At 44.6% G+C, this 18,817-nt stretch overlaps 2 protein-coding genes across 3 annotated transcripts in view; both read right to left on the bottom strand.

Moving 5' to 3' along the window:
- LOC126284309 (arylsulfatase B-like) overlaps nt 1-18,817 on the bottom strand; it is a 177,079-nt gene that overhangs the window by 79,600 nt on the left and 78,662 nt on the right. The gene's annotated exons all lie outside the window — the stretch shown is intronic.
- LOC126284308 (arylsulfatase B-like) overlaps nt 446-18,817 on the bottom strand; it is a 197,602-nt gene continuing 179,230 nt past the window's right edge. The window contains exons 2-9 of the mRNA XM_049983139.1: nt 14,677-14,793; nt 12,011-12,170; nt 11,431-11,654; nt 8,240-8,489; nt 7,892-8,040; nt 4,316-4,451; nt 2,274-2,432; nt 446-1,010 (exon numbers count right to left, since the gene is read on the bottom strand). Of these exons, the coding sequence (XP_049839096.1) occupies nt 532-1,010; nt 2,274-2,432; nt 4,316-4,451; nt 7,892-8,040; nt 8,240-8,489; nt 11,431-11,654; nt 12,011-12,170; nt 14,677-14,778 (1,659 nt within the window). The 5' untranslated portion in view covers nt 14,779-14,793 and the 3' untranslated portion in view covers nt 446-531. The remainder of the gene's footprint in view (nt 1,011-2,273; nt 2,433-4,315; nt 4,452-7,891; nt 8,041-8,239; nt 8,490-11,430; nt 11,655-12,010; nt 12,171-14,676; nt 14,794-18,817) is intronic.

The raw sequence follows: 18,817 nt of genomic DNA, 5'->3' as shown, positions 1-18,817 counted from the left end.
AAACCGTATTCCATGCACATGTTTATGTCGGAATGACTGGACGATCCATTAACACCAGGATCAAAGAGCATAAGCGACATTGCAGGACGGGGCAGGTGGAGAAACCGGCCGTGTCAGAGCACGCACTGAATGAGACCGACCACGTATTAAAATTCGCCGACACGTAAGTTCTGGCTGTAGAGAAGCACTATCACACTCGTTTGTTCAGAGAAGCTGCAGAAATACAAAAACACGCGAACAGTTTAAACAAGAAAGAGGAAACCTTTTAGATGAACGTCGGCCGAAGAACCCTAAACAGATGCCAATAGGCAGTTTGTCAACAAGTGGCCAGAAAAGCCTTAACAATTTTGAACTTAATTAAGGTATAAACGCAGTGGTAATGGTTGTAAGATTTGTTCTGGAATTGGTATTAAGGTACACATACTGTTGAGAAAAATTCAAGAAGTACGATATGTGACAGCCATTTATTGCTCTTTACATAGCTACATCACACTATTGAGGGGACGTAAGTGCTGAAAGAGAGAGCGGCCACTACGTGACGACGTTGCACATGGGGTCTGCGTTATCGGCGATGCAGTCGACCCAGGGCACCCAGGTGTTGTTCCAGCGCTTGGGGTCGGCCAGGTCGGTCTGCGTGATGTTGGCCCCCGGCTGCGGCATCAGCGGCTGCGACAGCGTCTCCAGCCGCTCCAGCAGAGTGTCCACCAGGCCCTCCGGCATGTCGGCCGGCTGGCCGTCGCCCGCCTCGCACGGGTCCTGCCTGATGTTGAAGACGCACCAGCCGCTGCTGCTCGTGATGTTGCACAGCCCGTGCGCGGGCCGCTCCGGGCAGGACACGGTCGCCTCAGCGCGCAGCCGCAGCACGTCCTCCGCCTCCGGGGACGCCCCGACCACGCTGGAGATCGCCTGCCCCACTGGACTGGCCAGCACCTCCTCTACGTCGTAGGCCGGCGTGAACAGCGGGTCCTCAGCGCCGCTCGCCCCGGCGTAGTAGTCGTTGTTCTGCACACCTGGCGCACCACCACACCGCTTACGGTTTCGATTCAAACAACTTACAACATTAAATTTGCACTAAATGACCCAACTTCATAGAAACTCCTACTTCTTCATACTCTCCCATTCCTCCCACAACTGCCACTCTTTTTGTCACATCATCAGAACGCTCAGTGTGCATTAAATAATTTAGATAAATGTAGCCACCCTTCTTTGACCACTTGTTAGGGCTGCCAGCTGGTGTTATACACATCTCACAGAAGCCACTACACGATGTGTGAACACCATATGAGTAACCACTTTCTATATTGCACACTTTCCTTCTTTAGCACCGTCGACACTGGTTTCTGTAGCACAATGCCATTGGCAAAAAAGTAAGAAATGTGCCCCTCCTCTTCAACAATCGAGAATCCATTATTAAATCTTACTGTGCCCTGTCGATCCCCAGGTTTTTGGTATATGCTTCCTTATCCTCATGGCCAAAATGTGTTCACAAAATTTTACCATCAGATAAATACGTGACAGAATCCTTCCACCTAAATATCTTCTAAACTTACGCTGCCTTAAGGCAGCAAATATTCACAAATCATTTTTCTATCTACGAAATACGATTTCACTGAATATTAATAAAGAATAACATTTATAATACACGCATCAGACTTATACAGGATAAAATGGGTATAAGTGCAGATACTTCCGTCGGTGACTGAGGATTCTGTACTTAACAGCATTACAACAGTATGTACGTCATTTGCACACTAACAATTATAGCTATCACAAGTCGTATCTCTCAGTGGTGGATTGTACCTGCCAGAACATGTCGCAAGAGTAATCCATTAATGCTAATTTTCCTCTGGACATCAAGGCAGGTATCGAAGCATGAACACGTGGACACAAAACGTTAAGCCTATACGGACAGCTGTAGTCCAGTTAATGATGCAGTTACAACCGTGCAGAAAACATCAGGTAGTAAATTATGTGTGGTGTTTACGGAAATCCTGTTAGATGCAGAGAAAAAACAACCTATACATTGTTGTGTTTACACATTTAATGTACCATATATAAAGCTATTTGCAGTTGTAGTCGTTACACCCTCTATACATGAACTCTATGCTCATTGCAGCCACACAAAGTCTGTAACGTATCATTTAACTGTGCACTGTTCGCTATTCTATTCCACAGTTGCAACTGCTGTGGGGTGTGGTATGACCCTGTAGAATAACGTCTGATGTATTTGATAGGTTCCAGGCAACGCCAGCACGGGTCGGGTTGCTACTCACCCCTGACGAGCTTCCAGTCGCCGACGCGGACGGCGCCGGTCTCAGCCACCTCGTCGTAGTTGAGGAGTATCTCCGTGCGCTGGCTGGGCTCTCCAGAGACCAGCCGCGGCCACATGTTCACCCCGTCCAGGTCGTCCGGCAGGTCGGACGCATTACCTCCTGTGAACACATTGAGAAAATTGCGTTTAACGAATTACCACCACAATATACTGTTTGCTATGATACATCATGTTTTGACATGAAGGACTTTTGTTTCTAATTGCAAAAATCACAACAAACATCCTTTGTACAAGAGAGTAATGAATGTGCTCGAAAATATCCATTTTATTGCCCCAGGACGATAAGCAGGTTTTGGCCACAGGAAAGATGCACCGAGTTATTTTTTCAAAATGAACGCAATGTTGGTACTTGTGCTGTGCAGAATAACGCTGTAATACAAATATCGTAAAATTAAATGCAATCGTCACAGTGCTACGTGTCAGAAGTTAATTAAGCCCACTGCAAAACTGAACTGCTACACTCCTTGACGCAAAGTAATAATTTCAATAGGGACGTTTTTTAAAATGTCGTGAAATATGACCCACAATCTAATTGCGGTGCACAGCTGTGCCAACTCAATGGCGTGACGGTAAAGATGAAGCACACCGAGAGGGGAAAGAGGTAACAAACAAAAACTTCATGGGCTGAGAGTATATGTGATGTTATTTCAGCGATTACAAAATCGAATCAAATACTTGGTATCTCAGTCCACCTCCATGTGTGATGACGCAACCTTCCCTCTCCACCACTGGTCGGTCTGTATGTAGTTGTGAAGCCTGTTATAGAGCTTTTGTATCCACTAATGAAGCAAGATGTCCCATAACTGAATAGCTATTCCTGATATCCAGAATACTGGCACTTACGAGTTGACGTCTTCAGTGGTAGAATACAAGTTCTGTTGGTGCCAGATCTGGGAATCTTGCTGGCCATGTGAGTACTTCAACACACGCAACAGACAAGTGCTGTGTGTGGACGAGCATTGTCCTGCTGAAAAGTGACACTACGATTCTGTCGCATAGGAGGTAACATATAAGTATGCAGAATGTCCATGACATAGTGTTGCGCCCTCAGTGACTACCTGCTGGGACTTAAGTCATACCCAAAGGCGTCCACATCGTGACTCCAAAACATTGGAAGAACCTTGTTCTACCCAGGTCGCCACCATATTCACCAACGATGGTCATCGAGGGTAGTGCAGCACCGCGATTCGTTCCTGAACGTAATTCAACGCCATTCATTAGCAGTCCATGCTTCCTAGCCACCGCACCACTCCATATGCACCCATCTGTATAGTACTGTTAACAGCAGGCCATGCATAGGATGGTAATTCCCTAGTATGGCACAAATGAATGGTGGAGTAAGATACGGTATGTTGTACAGTGTCCATTGCTTGTTACTGGATGGTAGTTACAGATGTTAAGTGGTTATGATGGTCTTCGTGAGCAATACCGCTACCCTCCCCCTACCCCTTACGGTGGTTAGACATAGTCTACTTGTACTTTGCGACGAGTATACTGGCCCTCACATTCGAATGCAGTCCAACATTGGGCCAGTGCTATACACTGGTTACTGCAAAATTTGATCAGTCGGTCAAATAGGGACGCAAAAAGAGGCGTGTCTCTAACTCTTGTCAGTGCTGATGAAGGTCTCTCGATTACACGGCATCTCCATGTGTTTCTCAGTGATCATTCAACGTTGGACTCTGTTCATGTCCCTAATATACCTTACCACACCTGATGACAACACAATGCTAATGCACTCTGCTGAATATTGTAACTGTCGCAGAGAATTGAAATTCTAATCAGTGATACCTGCTGATGGCGTGTGGCTGTACGAACGTACATTCACATCAGACCATGCCGTCTTGGCACGTCACCTTTTTTTGTCAGACAGTGTTATTAGATGTGAGTGCTGCTGATACCAGCACTGCCTGTGACTGTTTCCCTGACTACCAAATGAGCACCCTGCCCCCTCTTCCCACCACCCGTCTCCACTGGACGTACCTGCTGCGGCGTACAGCGTGGGCAGCCAGTCCGATATGTGCATCAGCTCGTGGTCCACCCTGGACGTGTTCTGCAGCAGGGGGCTCCATACAGCAGCCACGCCGTGCACCGCACCCTCCCAGAGGCTGTTCTTTATCTGCAAGCAAAACAGCACGACACGTCACAGCACTTCAGACATCATATATCACATTACATACTGTGGATGATTTACATTGTTTAACGGATTAGCTTCAATTTTTCGAGGCCCAACACATTGGCGAGGGAACTGATATGTAAATTTTTTGACCCTGTTGTGGCAAGTGTGGAGCTGTGCAGATATAACTGGAAGCTGTACACATCCTGCGAAACCTCTATGCTACACATGTACAGCTATATACAAATCTATATTAGTACTGTGAAAGCCATTGCATATATGAGGTACACCAGCACAACGGATACCCGTCCCCTTCAAAAGTTCAAAAGTTTTGACGAAGATCGACTGACTGTACACCCTTGCTTATGTCGGATTACTGTAGTCCCCTTATCGTGAACATAGCGTGATTACCGCATTGTTGAAGGCGACATACGGTGCGTCTCAGAAGAAGTCTTGTAAAATATCTAAAGCTGTGCTGTATGTGGTGCACGTCTTTTATCCAGCATCAGCCTTTGCAAACTTTAAAGTGTATTTGTGGCACTTTTGTATTGAAGTACGGGAAACAGATGGTTTCAGGTTTGTTAGTACACCATTGTCAGTGGTGGGAAGGAGACAGCACATACTTGACTCACTTCAGGACTGTCAGCCATTTCAGTAGCTAAGTAAAAGTGGCCGATGGGGCACGTGTGTTCACGTATGGTAAACGTTTTTTTCCTAGATGCTGAGAATGTCATCGCAATGTGGTGGATGTTTATTTGGTAATTTAATCGCATAGCTACACCTAGCTATACAACACAATGAGGGGTAACAAAATTTCAGAGGAAGAGGAAACATTCTTAGTGGAATTGAAAGCTGCCATTAAGAATAGGTGTGCTTCATTGCCCAGTACCAGTTGGCCCGAGTTATGAGGAACTTCTGAGAAAGAGTTACAATTGTAACAAGAAGATGACCTCCACTTGCACGACATAAGTACCAATGTAAATCAAACAGAAGAGGTTAATATTTGATTTTGTATAAATTTGTATTTTCTAAAAACCCAATAACTATTATCCATTTGAAACAGTCTTGCTAAGATGCGTCACCATGTAAAATCGTCTCAAGAAATTCTTAGATGTTCTTTCACTCTGCTGTGGCTAATTTCTTAATTATCTTGGTAAACAATCCAGGCGAAAGAATTAAAAAATGCACAGGCAAAGAATATAAAAAGTTCTGTTTACATTACGTAAAGTATTCACGTATTCTTCCAGTGAATATGCAACTTGCAGGAACAACCGCTCTCCTGTGGAAGTGCCAAATCTAGGTTATTCTTACAACGGCTACTCATTGCAGCTTGTGATAAAATACAGGATAGTCAGAAAATGTGACACCTCACCCTGAAAGCACTTCTCTATTGATTGGCTGTTATATGAACCACAGTTCATATAAGGGGTAGCTGAGCCAACTCGTAACCGACCGTTATGGACATTCCAAGTAGAACCATCAACAAGAAGCGGACGCAAACAGTTCGAGAAGAATGTTCTTGATCTCCTGGAAAACAGGCAAGAATGACACAGAAGTGTCAAGATATACGAGGAATACATTTTTCATTGTCCTATCGGTCGCAAAATTAAAACCACGGTGAAAATCCCACGAAGGTTTGCGCAGATGTGTCGTACAATGTTTCTAGTCTGCTCGTCGATGGCGTCATGTCATACTTTTCAGTTCTGAGTGCATAATGAGCGCGTAAAAATACCTAGAACGATGGTGTCACCCGCCAAGTGTGAAACGTATGTCATTCGACTGCTAAATACTGAGGGGTTTCGCCTGATTGCATGCAGTCTAGATAACGTGACTGTCATGTGTGACAGCATAGTGTGGCAATGGTGCCAAAACATTGAAACGGGACGTACAAACTTCCATATACATGCGGCCAAGGAAAGAAGTGAGTGACAACCAATGGTCTTGTCCAGCTGTGGATCAAATCGAGTATGAAGTTTAATTCTGAACAAGCGGAGACGAATGTTGTTATGAGGCGTTTTGACCACCTACCGTAAACCCCGGATTTCGCTTTCATCTTTTTTCTCACATGAACCGCTGGCTGTAGGGACGACATTTTGGCACGGAAACTACAGGCAGAGAAATGATGGAAAGCACAGGCGGCTGCCTTCTAAGACGAGGGTACTCACCAGTTGCTACAACGCTATGACAAATATCTGACTCGGAAATTTGTGGTAAGGACTAAGGGACCAAACTGCTGAGATCAACGGTACCTAGGCTTACTCACTATTTAATATGAATCCAACTTACACTAAGGCCAACACACACACCCATGCCCGCGGGAGGACTCGAACCTCCGACGGGTCAGAGCAACGCGAACCGTGACAAGAACCCTAGACCGTACGGCTACCCCGAGCGGCTTATCTACGTCGGAGCGGCAAGTATGTAGAGAAGTAGTGGAAGGTGTAGCTAAATGTTGCAAATAAAGCATTTTAGATTTTTGTTGTGGTTTTTATTGCGCGACCAATCGTACCTTGAACAAAAAAATAGCGTTTGTATTTCCGGAGGAATCATCATCAGGAAGAAGAGAATAGGAGGAAGTTTATGCGCCCGTTGCAAGAGTTTTGTGTTCCTTGTCTGGAATATGAGAACAAGTACTACGTATGTTTTACAACAGAAAGCGTGACGCTTGTAGCTACCAAATGCAGTTAAACTTCGTAGCGTTGTCTTGCGTTAAAACTGCTCCAGTCAACAAGACTGACAGGTAAGGTAAATGAAAATACCTCCCTCTAGTATATACCCCAATACAGAATCTCTCTGCCGACCGGTGTGACCGAGCGATTCTAGGCTCTTCAGTGTGGAAGCGCACGACCGCTACGGTCGCAGGTTCGAATCCTGCCTCGGACAGGGAAGTGTGTGATGTCCTTAGGTTAGTTCGGTTTATGTTCTAGGGGAGTGATGACCTCAGATGTTAAGTCCCATAATGCTCAAAGCCATTTGAACCAGACACTCTGTAGAGAATGGTCTGCTGACAGTTTTAAAGAGCAGTCGATGACTTCCACAAAACGTTTCGTTTACAACAGCAGGTGTAACATTAGATTTAAGTTACTGTCGATCCTTTCACATTTTTGATCTGGTGTTTATTTGTCCTCATATAGTTCAAATGGCTCTGAGCACTATGGGATCTGCAATGTCAGATGATCAGAGCCCTAGACTTAGAACTACTTAAACTTAACTAACCTAAGAACATCACACCCATCCATGCCCGAGAATTCGAACCTGCGACCGTAGAAACAGCGCGGTTCCGGACTGGAGCGCCTAGAACTGATCGGCCACAGCTGCCGACTTATTTGTCCTCACAACGTTATTTACTAGTAGATGACATGGAACTGGCTAACAACATTTGAAAATGAAGCAACACATTATCGACTCCAGACTGTACGAGAGTGTGGGAGAAGACGACTCACGCCTCTGAACGGGAAGTTGGAGCCCCAGTTGACGTCGCTGCCCGCCCCGTTGTCGGCGACGAACACTATGATGGAGTTGCTTAGCATGTCGCGCTCGTGGAGGGCTGTCACCACACGCCCCACCGACTCGTCCATCTTCGCCATCACCGCTGTCAACACAAGAACACTCCCATTTATTATACCGTAGTCCACAGTCCGTGGTACACAAGTACATTAGTTCCGTCAGCTGTTAAAACAAGTCTGAAGTGCAACTTCGCACACTTATCGTTCCATCCCAGCCTCACCTCACCGGTGGTGAAGGTGTTGACAGGAGGACGGAAAGCAGTAAGAGAGTGCGGCCCGGCTCACCTGCGAGTATGCGGCGGTCGGGGTGCGAGATGTAGGAGAAGCTGTTGATGAGGTCCTGCGGGGCGTTGATGAGCTGCGAGTGGTCCCCGGGGTGGCAGGCGAGGTGCGCGAAGTAGAGGAACAGCGGGCGCTCCGCGTCGTGCTCCCGGATCAGCCGCTCCGCCTCCTCGGTGAACACGTCCGTCGCGTACTTGCCGTTGTACTGCCACGCCGTCGTCAGGTTCTCGCGCAGGTCGTACCCGTGGGCTCCCTGCCGGGCGAAAAGCAACACTCAGCCGTTACATGATTTTCTATCGAGAAAGCTCTAGCTCTCATTACGCCTCGTACAGTACGTAACAAGAATAGTCTCTCTTCAAAAGGACATATACTGAACAGCAACAACCTAGTTTATTGTAATGCGAAATGCAACAGTCCAATTCTCATTTTCTTCATTTAAAGAAGCACTACATCAGTAAGTGCCCATAAATGATAATCACCATATCTTCTGAACACCTGGGTGAGTTACTACAAAATCCACCGAACATTTTGTATCTTCAGCTCATACAAATGTGTGAATTCTTAAGGGACTAAACTACTGAGGTCATTGGTTCCTAGACTTCATTGGTTCCTAGACTTACACACTACTTAACGTAACCTGAAAGAACTTATGCTAAGAACAACACACACATCCATGCCAGAGGGAGGACCCGAACCTCCGGCGAGAGGGGCCGCACAATCTATGACATGGCACACACGACCGCACGGCCAATGTGCGCGGCTCAGTTCATACAGTGGCGACGTTGTTGTTCTTTCATGTAAGATAGGTAAGGTGTGTCATTCCAAGACGATGTGTGGAGCGTAGAAATTGCAGTCTGAAACTTTGTGGAGATACTCGACCCTTTTCAGACAAATGTGGGACATTCATACCAGAAATGTATGATTAGATGCACTGACTGTCGTTTACAGTAAAGAATGGTTCGTCAGGACACTCAGGAAATCATCATTTTCCTCTGAAGTGAAGATCCTGTCACAAGGCTGGTGGTGAGTTACTGCAGAGTGTCATATCTCCTACCTATCGAAAGTAGTATTACGAAGCCATGTGGTATGGTATCTACACGTCAAATGAGTAGTGGAGAGGTCCACTGAAAACATAATCTTATTTCTGGGAAAATACAATGCATCTTCAAAAGTAAAAGCATACATAATACGTCAGTGCGACTAACTATAGAGCATTGTGCCATTTTTAAAGGCCTTATACAACATTGACGACATCAGAGAGTGAAGAATTTTAAGAACAGACTGTGAAGATAATAAGAGTTTAATACGATTTATAGATAGGGGATATACAGAGAGAATTTAGTGCGAATAATTGAAGGAAGGTGACATAGCTTACTAAATTAGTAAATTTAGGGAACAGGTGTTGAACAAAATTTGGCGCAGTTCGTTGTCGTATAACCAGAATAAAGATCACGAGTGTAACATCATAGTTACTACAATAATACTGTGGTATATGAACAGTTACTTTTCCCTCGCCACTTGTATAAATGGGACAGAACACGAACTGGTTAATGTTGGTACGGCATTGTTTCCACTATGCTTCCTATAATAGTTTCCGCGGTACTTAGTGTTGCAGTGGGGTACAGATTTTCTGGGAACGAACTGAATGCACATACATGCTGTATCAGATAAGGTAGTGAACGACAAGTTTTCTACACTGCTGGCAGACTCCGCTCTACATGCTGTCTCATGACAGAGTTTGAAACACAGACATTTCTACTCGGTGATTGATGTAATGCTCCATATTTTTTTGATATGCAGATTGGTCCACTTAAATGTTTCAGCGCAAAGACCTCTGGAACAACTAAAGACACTGAAAACCGACTTTCACGATTATGAGTGTAAGGCAATGAGGTCATGAAAGAAAATAGCGTGAGTCATTAAAAAGCGTAAGCAGGTATTATTCTCAAGGCAAACTTACGTTGTTTAAAGAGATTCCCAATGTCATTTCTTACGCAATCGATAATTTGAAAAATCATGAAAAGAATGGTCTTGCTTGCAACGCAATACGTCAGTTACGTAACGACAAACTGCAAAATGGAGGCTATTTCGCATGTCGAGATGCAAGCGTGATCCCACGTTGTTCGTAATCATTATTTGATTGGCGTTCTACGATGCAACCTTCTAGTACTGTAGTAGCGATCAATAAAGCACGAACCAGTAAACCGTGTCATTATTTTTCATCATTGGTGACGGGACCTCTGTATCGTTTCCAGTCCATTTAATAGCAGTGTAAATAGCAATATGTACAGCGTTTGTTGCCTCGTACTACGTCTATCACATCGCGATTACGACCAATTTGGGGTTCACGCTTGTATGTCGGAATGTGCAACAGCGGCGAGTTTCGTTCATTTCAAGCATCAATTACGCTTTGAAGTTTCTCAGGAAGTAAATCACGTATTGCGCTGCAACAAATGCCATTCTTTTTATGATTTTTTATGTTATTGATTGTGTAAGAAACAACATGGATTGTCCATTAAAAACATTAGTTTGCGTTGACAAAAAGTTTTGCTGACGTTTTAGAATAAATCGGTTTTCAGTGCCTATAGTTATTCCAGAGATATTTGTGCTGAAAACTTTAACTGGGCCACCCTATTGGTTAACTCCAATATATAGTTGTTTTATTTTAAAAGATGACTATGCTTTCATCAGACAGATCGAGAACACCAAATGTACATATAGTGTTGACAACTACTCTGAAAATTTTGAAGCAGGCAACAGTTGTACCTTTCTGTTCACATCATATGAAGCCACTTGGGAAACTGTACAAGGGACTAATTAAAAAATTTACAAGGCATTCTTAATAAAGAAGTATAGAAAACTCCCTGAGACTTTATGAGATGATTAAGTCATAGAAATCAATCTCTTGGTCACATGTTACTCTTTTGAAACTTCTTTTGATCTTGCAGTCACCATTAAATTCAAGTAATACAACACGACGTACACACGCGCAGTCAGTACTACGTGTCGTTGTAATCGTTGAATCATATGATGACTCCAAAACTGAATCTGGTTATAGTGTTTAATAAAGTAATTTGTCACCAAGACATTGATTACTATAATTTAATGCTTTTACAGTGGCCACCGGCCTCCTCTGCAGGTCCGAGAGAATTTGTGAGGTGAACTGAAGCGCAGAAAAGAAGCCGACTGGTTACCCGGTCTGCAAATATGTAGTCGTAGTAGCCGACGCCGGCGTTCCAGTAGCCGAGGTGGGAGTCGAACCCGCGGTATGTGGGCGTGTAGACCTTGGAGTAGTGGCCCAGGTGCCACTTGCCGATGGCCCTGGTGACGTAGCCCAGGTCCTTGAGGTACTGCGGCAGGATCTTGCCCTCGGGCAGCGCGTGCGCCTCGTCTCCCGTTATCACGTGGCCCTGCATGCCTGCAACAACACGAGATGTCTAATGTTACAGTGCACACACGCAGATGGAAAACCTGTGGTGCAATCTATCTGCTGGTAACGCTACAGTATTTGCTCTCTGCAGTGAGCTGAGGAAACAAAAGGGGCTCAACACACAAACACCAAGATCGTAGTAAGGAAGTAGGTTACAATTCTACTTCCCATTGAACTAGAGATATCAGAAATTGAGAATGAGAGGTAACGTCAAAGGGACTATGCACAAAGCAAGTTTGAGAGACACTACAGGAGTTTGCTGTGTATAATCTTCTCACATGGCAGTATAAAGAGAAAGCGCTGGTGCAGTGCTAAGCACGGACCGTCGCTGACGTCAGACTCACCCAGCCGGACGGGGTACTTCCCGGTCATGATGGCCGACCGGGACGGCGTGCAGACCGGCTGCACGTAGTGGCCGTTGAGGATGACCCCGTGGTACGCCAGGGCGTCGATGTTGGGCGTGGGCACCTGGTCCGAGCCGTGGAAGCTCACGTCGTTCCAGCCCTGCAACACGTTTTCTTGTTACGTCACACGCAATCTTCGGCTCAATACCACTCGTCTTCACTAGCTGCTGGGGCCTATTCCCCAAACGTAATATAGTTTCATTTAGAGAGTGAAAACAGTGTAGTGTTGAGCAAAATACCAGGAAATAAATTGCAATTTCTCATCGATACTATTATTACCCGTGATAGACGTGACACGTTTGAATTAATTAATCTCCATTGACTACCTCCATTGCTAGAAAATGAATTGAGCACTTACACACATACGGCAAAAATATCACCTACAATTTCATAAGACTTTTGGTAGATTACTTTCCCTACCCTCTCTGATCTGGAATTCAGCTTCATTTGTTACACTCAATTCAAAAGCCTTTTTAAGAAATATTGTTCGATTGGTGCAGGTCTTTTCTTAGCGTACTTGTTCAGCTGTTTACTTTTAATTTCCTGACATTAATTTCTTCGGCATACATAGCATCCTTTTGATTTAAAGTTTTAAAATATGAGAAGAGTGTATTTAATTATTAATTTATATATATGAACAGTTGATTTAGCAGGATTTTACTTTCATCTGTGTCGCTTATTACTTTTCTATTTTCCTACTCTTTTCCCTATAACTCGAATATGCATTAGATGCCTGATTTTCGTTGACGTTACATTTCAGCCACCAATTTTCTTCTGACCCTTGTCAAGAAAATCAGACCTTAGGAAGTCATTCAGGCTTTTATATCAGTTCTGGTATTCTTTTGAATTTGATTGGGACTGTTCTGTGTTCAGATCACTAGGTTGATCGTTATGTTACCTCTCTCCTCTATAATCTTTCTAATTGCAGTTTCTTCTTATCATTGCAGCTGCAAGTAATTTTTATTTAATTTCTCAACTGTAACGTACAAGTCTAAGTTCGCTGCATATTATCGCTCTGTCTGATGAGTCGACTGAAAAACATGAGGGCTATTCGCAAAGCAAGGTCCGATCGGTTGCGAAATTTAAACCACAGTGATTAATCCGCTGAAGCTTTGAATAGCTGTCTTGGAAAATGTCTCCAGTGTGTCCGTCGATTGCATCACGTTGCTGTTTTCACTTCTGAGTGCACAGTGTGCACGTAAATACGCCTAGAACAATAATGCATCCAGGCAAGTATGAACGCCTGTAACAGTTTTCACCTGATTTTGTGCAGTTCACACGACGTAATTGCCATGCATTTCCTTGCTCCTGACAATTCTCGCCCACACGTTGCACAGGCAGTTAGGATGCTCCTACAGCGTTTTCAATGGAAGGTGTTTGATCACCCACCATACAGCCTAGACTTGGCTCCCGCTGATTTTTGTCTCTGTTCACATGAACCTCTGGCTAAGACGATAACATTTTAGCACAGACAACGAGCTGTAGACTAGCTTAGAGAATTGGAAGAAGGCACAGGCGGCTGCCTTCTATGACGATAGTATTGAAGAGTTTGTACAATGCTACGATAAGCGGTAGAGCGGTGACGATATATAGAAGTAACTGGAAGGTGTAGCTTTTGGAAAAAAAAAAAAAAATTGTGGTTTTCCTTTTGGATTCCATTTCGCGGCCGAGTCGACCTTCCTTGACGAACAACCCTCGTAGGTACGGTTACTGAGTATTCTATGAACATGTGCAGTTATGATGAGGGTTGACCCCTGACACAGATCCCAGTACGGACCCAACCTCGTTACTCGGACTGTAGAGAAGGTACGAGTGAGTAGTAGATATCAGTCACTTCGAAACACTCCTTTGTAATATCATAGGCTTTATCACTGATGCTTCGAAGTTTTCACGACGAGCCAATTAGACGAACCAGCAGCTAGAGAATGTATAATGAACTGCAACTCTGCACATGCTGACGGTGAAATCGTGGCTCCCATGAAATGAAGTCATTGTGCGAAAAAAGTAAAGTTGCCTTGGAGTTACATTTATCTCTTACTTATAACACCTACTACAGTGCGAAGCAATGAAGTTAGAGATTTTACATCATCAAAAAGTCGTAACGTTCTATCTGCATTCACCAACTGCGACATAATCGCGTGTGAAAACTGTGATCCAATACTGTAAAATGTAAAATGCTTTTTTATTCCAATCTCTGATCACACAAATGAATTCTTTAGACGATAACCGGTTTCAGTCTGTAATGACCATCTTCAGATCTTTTTTACACAATGTCCTAAAGTGATACAGCCATATTTTAAATATATGTGACGATGCTATGCTGATTATATTTATATGGTTTCACAATACCATTATGGCCGCATCACCTTAGGACATGGCGTAAAAAAGATCTGAAGACAGTGATTACAGACTGAAACTGGTTATCGTCTAAAGAATTTATTTGTGATCAGAGACTGGAATAAAAAGGCGTTATATCTGGTGTCTCGTGATTCTGCAACAAATTGACGTCAGCAGTTCAAGCCCTATAATTCACGTATCTGTCCGAGGTTCCCTCATGAAACCCTAAGAAAGAAGGATGTTTACGGGAGGACAGGACAGCGACTCACCATGTCGTCGGCGACGATGAAGACGATGTTGGGCGGCTTGGCCCCTGCCTGCCCCACGGCGGCCACCAGCCACACACTCGCCACCACCAGCAGCAGTCGCATCCTCCCCAGATGTCTCTGCCAACAGTCAGACACATAACAGATGTCAGTGCAATGCTTTGTTCTACTGGAAATGTACACATCGTTGTCATATTAATGAAATTCATTTGTAAGTCTTCCAGAGCCGTACGACCAGTTTAGAACATTCAGCTAGGAAGGTAATTTGCAGTGTGCAGCACTCCAGCTCCAGAGTAAGTTATTATTACTATGAGCTCTGACTGTTTGATGTCCTCCCTCATGGTGCAAGAATCAACTCTCAAGTGTATTGTGCAAATGAACTTCTCCTTCTCCACAACAATGCAACGCCTCACAGAAGTCTGCACACCCGAGAGGAGCTCACAAACCTTTGTTGGACTGTTCTTCCTCATCCACCCTACAGCCTGGATCTCACACCTTCTAACTTCTCTCTGTTTGGTCCAATGAAGGATGTACTCCATGGGAAGCATTATGTGGGTGATGGAGAGGTTATTGTTGCAACAAGACATTGGCTCCAACGTCGACCAGGAGAGTGGTACCATGTGGGCATGCAGCCGTCCGAAGAAGGTAGAATAAGATCATCACATTGAAAAGGAATTTTGTTGAAAACCGGTGTTTTGTAACTAAAAGAATGGGGAATAATATGGTGTACTGGAATCCTGTATAAAACAAACCTGCTTTCAGAAAAAAATAGAGTTGCGTTCCTTATTGAACTCCGCTAAAAAGTGTTTTCTTAAATGCACACAAATGTGCTGCTCTGCACATTCAATAACCATAATCTACCACTAAAGGTTTATGTGAATGATGAAATATTCACAGTCAATGAGCGGTTCACCAGGATATGCACACAGTCAGTCTTCTATAATGTGTTAACAATTTTCCCTGTCTTGAAGTGGAAATTTGTGTTAGCTACCATCAGCTTCCACTTAAAACTTTTAACTTGTAGTAGTTTTTGATACCACATCTTCTTAATATGAATTCACTTACTGATTATTGGCATGTACTAGAGTAGTTATTTAAAACATGGGCTATTAAATACAGTACCGATAAAATTTTATAAATTGCAGCACTGTTAAATTTGAATACAATATTTGTCCATATCTGCATGGCCAGAACAGTTTTTCATATTTTAAATACCTTGGTTTCAGGAGGAATTTTGGTAACTTCAGAAAAAAATCTGCAGCACACATAAAGCGAATGCTGTCATTACAAAATGAAATAAGAAAATAGATTTAACTTAGATTACAGGGCCAACAGTCTGAAAAGTGTTCTAATTATGAAGCCGTGCTGAGAATTAATAATTGTTGGCATCGAACTGTTGCGGATGTCGCAGCGTTGTATGATCTGGGTTTGTCATGCTGAAGGAGAGTGTGCTCCATGTGTGAAGGAACTCTTCGAATTCGATACTCGATTACAGCACGCCGTTTCTCACGCACCGACATAGTTACTTTACACACCACCATTTTGCACACTAAAATTCGGATCCCTCTAGCGGCTGAAAATATGTAGACATGAAGAATAAATATGTGCAACGTGAATAAGTTTGGTTTTGTTTAAATTACTTTAAGAATTTTCACATAAAAAGTTCGGAGGTATTACTTTATGAATGATCTCATACATATATTGCGTAACCACTGTCAAATCACATTGGTTGATATGGGTATCAGTAAAACTTCAGAATACCCATATAAAAGACAAACAGAAATTAAAAATGTCTTACCAAACGAAAAGTATTTTCTTTGCACCTCAAGGCTGCACTATTTCGAAAAAGCACGTAAAGTACGAAAATCTATAACAGTTGTCAGTTTGGATAATTATTATTAAGGCTGTAACTCCTCTTTCCTAAGTGAATTAGGCATACAACATAACGTGAAAAAATCTACGTTATGAAAAGAGAAAACAAAGTTGAAATTAAAATGTTGTGCATCGGCTAAATACACTCCGGGAAATTGAAATAAGAACACCGTGAATTCATTGTCCCAGGAAGGGGAAACTTTATTGACACATTCCTGGGGTCAGATACATCACATGATCACACTGACAGAACCACAGGCACATAGACACAGGCAACAGAGCATGCACAATGTCGGCACTAGTACAGTGTATATCCACCTTTCGCAGCAATGCCGGCTGCTATTCTCCCATGGAGATGATCGTAGAGATGCAGGATGTAGTCCTGTGGAACGGCTTGCCATGCCATTTCCACCTGGCGCCTCAGTTGGACCAGCGTTCGTGCTGGACGTGCAGACCGCGTGAGACGACGCTTCATCCAGTCCCAAACATGCTCAATGGCGGACAGATCCTGAGATCTTGCTGGCCAGGGTAGTTGACTTACACCTTCTAGAGCACGTTGGGTGGCACGGCATACATGCGGACGTGCATTGTCCTGTTGGAACAGCAAGTTCCCTTGCCGGTCTAGGAATGGTAGAACGATGGATTCGATGACGGTTTGGATGTACCGTGCACTATTCAGTGTCCCCTCGACGGTCACCAGAGGTGTACGGCCAGTTTAGGAGATCGCTCCCCACACCATGATGCCGGGTGTTGGCCCTGTGTGCCTCGGTCGTATGCAGTCCTGATTGTGGCGCTCACCTGTACGGCGCCAAACACGCATACAACCATCATTGGCACCAAGTCAGAAGCGACTCTCATCGCTGAAGACGACACGTCTCCATTCGTCCCTCCATTCACGCCTGTCGCGACACCACTGGAGGCGGGCTGCACGATGTTGGGGCGTGAGCGGAAGACGGCCTAACGGTGTGCGGGACCGTAGCCCAGCTTCATGGAGACGGTTGCGAATGGTCCTCGCCGATACCCCAGGAGCAACAGTGTCCCTAATTTGCTGGGAAGTGGCGGTGCGGTCCCCTACGGCACTGCGTGGGATCCTACGGTCTTGGCGTGCATCCGTGCGTCGCTGCGGTCCGGTCCCAGGTCGACGGGCACGTGCACCTTCCGCCGACCACTGGCGACAACATCGATGTACTGTGGAGACCTCACGCACCACGTGTTGAGCAATTCGGCGGTACGTCCACCCGGCCTCCCGCATGCCCACTATACGCCCTCGCTCAAAGTCCGTCAACTGCACATACGGTTCACGTCCACGCTGTCGCGGCATGCTACCAGTGTTAAAGACTGCGATGGAGCTCCGTATGCCAGGGCAAACTGGCTGACACTGACGGCGGCGGTGCACAAATGCTGCGCAGCTAGCGCCATTCGACGGCCAACACCGCGGTTCCTGGTGTGTCCGCTGTGCCGTGCGTATGATCATTGCTTGTACAGCCCTCTCGCAGTGTCCGCAGCAAGTATGGTGGGTCTGACACACCGGTGTCAATGTGTTCTTTTTTCCATTTCCAGGAGTGTATTTAGGGGTAATAGTAATGAGCGATACCTCACGGATCGGATATGTGACGTTAGAATTAGGGAAGGCGAACTTAGACTTCTGGCTGAATGCAGTGCATGTGTGAAAAATTGCTTACAGGACGCTAGATGGACCAATTCCAGAGGACTGCTCCAGCACGGAGAGTCATCATCAAGTAACCACGGCAGTAGATACCGAACTAGTCCAAAAGCGTTGAGATAGAACCGTAGCCTCTTCGAAAGTAGCGAATCTGCTCAGGGAACGCAATTGTGAATCCTTGGAAGAAAAGCTCTTTTATAGCGAGCTCTTTGGTTCCCACATTTTTGGACAATGTAGTATGAATCAAAACAGGAAAAAAGTGTTGTGAAAATGGGCTCTGAAGTACCGACCTGAACAAGCATGATCACTTGTTCATTTTCGTTACTGTGGAATACATCTCTTCTACAGAACAAGTGCACACATCTCTTAAGATACGCATTTTTGAGCTCATATTTGATAGAAATTTTTTTTTCGTTTTTGTCCGTTCTACCACCTCTGAAAATTGCCTACCCTACAGTCTCAGCAACAACGGTACCAGAGTACCAGTACATGTATTCCACTGTCTGAGGTATCAGAACGATTTTCTCTTGTAACTTTCGACCTTGTCGTTTCCGGACCGGGTCCCTCAGAGATGGTGGAGGTCATTATTTTTTGGCAGTATGTTCACCG

The sequence above is a fragment of the Schistocerca gregaria genome, chromosome 8 (genome assembly GCF_023897955.1).
Source record: "Schistocerca gregaria isolate iqSchGreg1 chromosome 8, iqSchGreg1.2, whole genome shotgun sequence".
NCBI lineage: Eukaryota > Metazoa > Arthropoda > Insecta > Orthoptera > Acrididae > Schistocerca > Schistocerca gregaria.
The sequence above is the reverse complement of the archived record's forward strand: the minus strand, read 5'-3'. Positions and strand labels throughout refer to the sequence as shown.